The sequence below is a fragment of the Chenopodium album genome, chromosome 8 (assembly GCF_948465745.1).
Source record: "Chenopodium album chromosome 8, dcCheAlbu1.1, whole genome shotgun sequence".
NCBI classification, from domain to species: domain Eukaryota; kingdom Viridiplantae; phylum Streptophyta; class Magnoliopsida; order Caryophyllales; family Amaranthaceae; genus Chenopodium; species Chenopodium album.
The window spans coordinates 65,184,591-65,189,812 of NC_137841.1; the positions used below are offsets into that span (position 1 = coordinate 65,184,591).

At 33.4% G+C, this 5,222-nt stretch overlaps 1 protein-coding gene across 1 annotated transcript; it reads left to right on the plus strand.

Annotated features, from left to right (window-relative positions):
- Positions 1-1,286: 1,286 nt before the first annotated feature.
- Positions 1,287-3,922, plus strand: LOC145556279 (F-box protein At4g22280-like). Its single transcript, XM_081617931.1, has 5 exons — positions 1,287-1,384; positions 1,671-1,824; positions 1,917-2,912; positions 3,343-3,372; positions 3,457-3,922. Exons 2-5 carry the CDS (start codon positions 1,711-1,713, stop codon positions 3,712-3,714), a joined length of 1,398 nt encoding a protein of 465 aa, XP_081474057.1. The 5' UTR covers positions 1,287-1,384; positions 1,671-1,710; the 3' UTR covers positions 3,715-3,922.
- The last annotated feature ends 1,300 nt before the right edge of the window (positions 3,923-5,222 follow it).

The following is a 5,222-nucleotide window of genomic DNA, read 5'->3' on the forward strand; positions in this document are numbered from 1 at the left end:
AAAGTGACCTTTTTTCTTTTACAAAAGTGACCCATATTTCACAAAAGTGACCACCTTTTTTTTCAAGATAAACAACAACGAAGAAACAAGATAAACAACTAATTTTAAAACAATAGCAAAAAAGAATAGTACTAAAAACCTTGAAGAAAGTGAATGACTCGATTAGAGAGAGAATGATCATCATCTTCAGTTCCATGGCAGTCATCTTTTATACAGTCATCTTCCTCAGATTCATCATCTTCAATCTCGTAATCATCGTCATCGTCAATCAACTCACATTCATCTCCACTTAATCAAATTCAAACTTTTCATTCTTCCAAATTTTCAGCAAAAATCAATCAAATTCAATAAATTTCACAAATATCTTCAAATTCAGCAAATAATTTATCATTAAAAAAAACAAATGAGAATTGCTATACCTAGAAGATGGAGCAGAATCGGAATCATCGGCATTATCGTCAGAAGAAGAAGATGATGAAAGATTAATCAAGACGTTCTTTCCTTTGTTGGTTGCCATTGCAGATATTATAGCATTATAGAGAGAGTAAGAGAGGGAAATAGAGCAGCACGTGGAGTCCAAACAAGCCGATTTACAATAATGATATTGTAAATCGGATTTTAATGATATATATATATATATATATATATATATATATATATATATATATATATATATATATATATATATATATATGTCTCCCTCCTTTTCTCTTCCCTCTATTTCCTTTTATCCAAACAAGGTATAATGTATAAAATTACACGTAACCCCCAAAAAAATTTAAACTAAGTTATATATAAGTCGAAATTGGAGTCAGATTACGGAACAAATTATCTTGAAATCGGATTTTTGTTCTTGGATTTTTTGTAAAATCCAACTTCGACCCTCCTCCAACTCGGAGTCAGATTATTTTAACGGATTTAGACTCGAATTACTTTTTTCTCGAACTCAGAGCTGATTTTTTCCTCGGATTGGGGCTGAGTAGGGTTGGATCCGAACTGGATTGCTAATAGGTTTGGGCCGTTTGGCATGGGCTTTGGGTTCACATTAATAGTTAATGTAGACCAGTCCACATAAGAATTTTCAGAAAATAAAAATCCAATAAAATGGGCTGAGCATATAAAATCCTAATCCTGTAACTCTGTAAGTGTTGGAATTAAGAAATCCAATAAAATGGGCTGAGCATTTCCCGGCTAAAGTTCTTGATGTAGCTAACAATGACTTATTAATTTAAGTCCCCGTTTGAGGGTTGTTTCAAAAAAAAAAAAAAAAAAAAAAAAAAAAAAAAAAGAAATCCACTATCTTTATCTGTCCTCCCTAAATAAATTATATTCAGCAAAACTTTCAGAAGCAGTGAACAAATAATACCTGAACAAACGTTCAAAGGTAAAGTTGAGCAAAATTTCTTTTATTTTGGATTCCAAAGTATGTATGCATGTTTTAATTTTTATTGCTGAGTTGAATTAATTGTTTAGAATTGATTATTATTTCTCGCTTAAAATGAAATTTTCTAAATCTCAACTTATATTTGTGTTTAGAATTGATTATAATTGCTTAAGATGAATGCTAAATCTCAACTATTTGCATCTTACATTAATTGATTAAATCATCCGTTGGATTAATTTGTAATCGTGAATTGCAAATAATGTTATTCTCTTTTGATTGGTAGCAGATTTTTTTTTGAATAAACCAAAAACAAAAAAACTGCGCTAATGCCTGCTAAGCGTAAGAGATCAGAATTAAGTCAATTAGCCGCGGAATTAGCTAAGCGTAAGACTAATAATAAGACAGCTCCAGGAACATGGCAACCAGTACCATTGCGAAAGGTGAACTTGTTTTATAAACACGTGTCATTGCTGGTGACCTGGTGTGTCTGTTAGTATATAGTTATTGATTGATTGATTGATTTCATGTGTAGTGTTCGAGTGTAGTCGACAATTTCAGCCGGTTGAGCAATGATATTATTGTGTGTCATATATTGTCTCGATTGTCTTTGAGAGAAGCCGTCTCAACAAGTGCCCTTTCCCGTAGATGGCGCAACTTGTGGACTGAAAGCATTGGCTCCAAATTGATCTTTTCATATCCTGCTACTCATGATTATGATTCTAGACTAAGTTCAAGACAACCCATCCTAGCAAAGGGAATAAGTCGTTTTTTGGAAGTTGTTAAGCCAACATTCGATGAGCTAACTATTCGTTTCAGTTTCAATTCCGATACTGGTAGTAGTTATCAAGCCATCAATAAGTGGGTTCAAATTGCGCTTACAAACAAGGTTACTCGCCTTCATCTGGACTTTTCATCACGGACTAGTTGCAAAAATTACACTTTTCCAGCTATACACAAGTATTCTGGAATACATAACCTTAGAGATGTTTGCTTTAAGTGTATAAATGTTTCCAGGGAGGTTATTCACTGTATGATGTCAAATTGTCCATCTCTTGAGCGATTAGCTGTGTGGGGATCACGTTTTATGCATAAGATTAGAGTCAACACACAAACACAATCCTCTAAGTTGAAGAGCCTGGAGTTAGTGAATTGTTACTATCAAAGGATTCAGATCTCATCACCAAATCTGATACATTTGCGATACAGTAGTGGTTTTGAGGGATGCCTTGAACTAGATTATGTTCCCCTTTTATCTCAACTTTCCATAGGCTCTTCATACTCCCGAAGCTTCATAAGAAACGGTGGGGGGCTTTTTATCAATTACATCTCTCAACTCAAGAGGCTTAAGCTGGATATCAATTCTTGCACAGCAAAAAACTCCATAGATTACCTGCTGGAATTTCCTAAACTCGTAATGCTTGAGCAGTTAATAGTTGAAGTGGTACCAGATCGGTGGAGTTCTCACCCTTACGTTTGGCTAATCATGCTGATAAATGCTGCTCCATCCCTGCAGAAATTTTCAATTAAGGTAAATTAAAGCATTCCTTGTGATTCTTAGTTAAGATTATCTATCTCATGTTCAGAAAAGTGATCTGAGTAGGGTTCACACCTACACTTCCTTGATCACTCTTTCGAATTTCATGTACTACTTCCATTTCATATTAGTTGCAACTTCGGAATATTTTATATCTCACAATTAGTGCTCCAAAGTTATAACTAATATGAAACGGAGGTAGTATAAGTCGCCTTGTCATGTCGTGTTGAATAATTGAAGGTTGGGGCTTGAAATGTCGATGCAGTTTGCTGAACTTGAACTGTGGTTGTAATGTTGGTTTCCGTACTTATTTTCTAAGCAAGATTTGGTGTAGTGCTTCATCTGTATAACTCCTTTTATTATAGTTGTATACTAATTTATAGTTGTATATATTCATACTAATTCTGTTATGTAATTTTGGTAGCTGAACAGGGTGGAGGTGTATCTTGATAAGGTGATCTATCAATATTCTTGGTGGTAAATATACATTTGTGTTTGAATTACTATTGTGTGCTAAACTGAATTTGTATTTGTGTAGGATGATCGTCACAAAAACTTACTTAACATTATTGGGAAAGAACGTCATCCAAGCCTCAAGTTGATTGAGATGCTGAAATTTAGTGGAGGTTACTTGGAAATGGAACTTGGTCAGCATTTGCTCAGTATTTCTCCATTGCTTGAGCAGCTTGTTGTTAAGAAACCTTGTGCTCTTTATGACAGTGTTGAAGAATATAGAATGAAAGCTCAAAAGTTTAATAAGTGGCTACCTCCGACTGCTAAATTAGTTATACTCTAACTATGTAATTCTTTATCAAAGAGTTGACGCTTGATTTTTAGTTGAGTCTGGATCTTTCACGATAGCTACTTGTATTTATGTAGTCACCTACGTAAGGGGGGTGAACTGCTAAACGTCGCTCCCATTTAACATACTAATGCTCCCTTTTTGACATGGAAGGACGATATTGCCCTTTGTTTAAGTTGTAGTGTATAATGATATAATATCATTCCCGACCCCTCTACTTACTACCACGTGCTAAAAGAAATCCCGAGTTCCCGACACTACCACATTCGACCTCAACCCACCACATTTGATCTACCACCAAAAATCCGAGTTTTTTTTTAAAAAAAAAAATTATTAAGCATTAGCGACGGGTTTAGGACGATGGATGACAACAACGTTCGGACACCGGAAGTTTCATCAGAGGATTCTGTAAGTTGTCGTACTTTTTTTTAAAAAAAAATTGAAATAAAACATCCGCCTAAAAAATTAGGATCCCCTAGGTGGATCCACTTAAAAATTAGGAATCACCTAGGTGGATCCAAATATTTTGGGCGGATGTATCATGTATGTAGTTTTTTTTTTCTGATTGATTAATTAATCATATTTATTATTGTAATCTTAACTATTTAGTGTTTATATTTTCATGATTTCTTAACTATTTACAATTTTCAAGTGTAAATTTAATGCTTATATGTAGCCCTAAGGCTATGTATAGCATTTTCCTTTATTATTATTATTATTATTATTATTATTATTATTATTATTATTATTAATTTTGTGATTAATTGAGTAATTAGTATAAGTACTTTTTATTGTTGTTGTGATCAATGTTGTGGTTTTTTTTCATGATTTTATTTAATTTTTTTTAGAGAGATAAAATGAGAGTATAAGAGTGAAGTATGAGAGTTGTGAGTGTCGTGGAGTGAGTCGTGGGCCTCGTGGCTATTTATTTGATAGGGGTAAAAATGGAAAATTCAAAAAAAATGTGAGTAATGCCTAGTAAAAGGGAAGCGACGTTTAACAACCCTCATATAGCTAACTAGCTACCGTGCCATTCACTATGATCTATTGTTATAGGTAGAATATTGACAAGGGATCCATATTTTTTGTCAAAAGAGACTCAAAATTGAGTATCTAAACTTAGCAACTTTATTTTGGAGTTGTTAAATTTATACTACTATATGATGTAAAAATTACTCTGTTTCTCCTAAAAATACTCACTTTAGACTCACTATTGGAAATGGTCTAACACCATTAAAGTATATGTTTTCTGAAACTCTTAGAGCAAGTTTAGCCCCAAGTCTTAAGACTTGGGGTGACATCATCATTTTGAGTCTTAAGATTTACACTTAAAACTTTTCCTATTTTTCTTCAAAAATCTCAAGCAAGTCTCAAGTTGAGTCTTGAAGTTTCAAGACTCAACTTAAGACTTGAGATTGGGACCCACTTCACCCACCTCACTTTTATTTTTATTATCCCTTTTTTTATTTTTATACTTTTCTACATATAATATGTCAAATATT

Bases quoted from the DNA above. Each gene is read 5' to 3' on its own strand.
- LOC145556279 (XM_081617931.1), top strand. From the start codon at position 1,711: ATGCCTGCTAAGCGTAAGAGATCAGAATTAAGTCAATTAGCCGCGGAA. The intron at 1,825-1,916 runs GTGAACTTGTTT...TTTCATGTGTAG, and splicing joins AACCAGTACCATTGCGAAAG to TGTTCGAGTGTAGTCGACAA. The intron at 3,373-3,456 runs GTGATCTATCAA...GTATTTGTGTAG, and splicing joins TGGAGGTGTATCTTGATAAG to GATGATCGTCACAAAAACTT.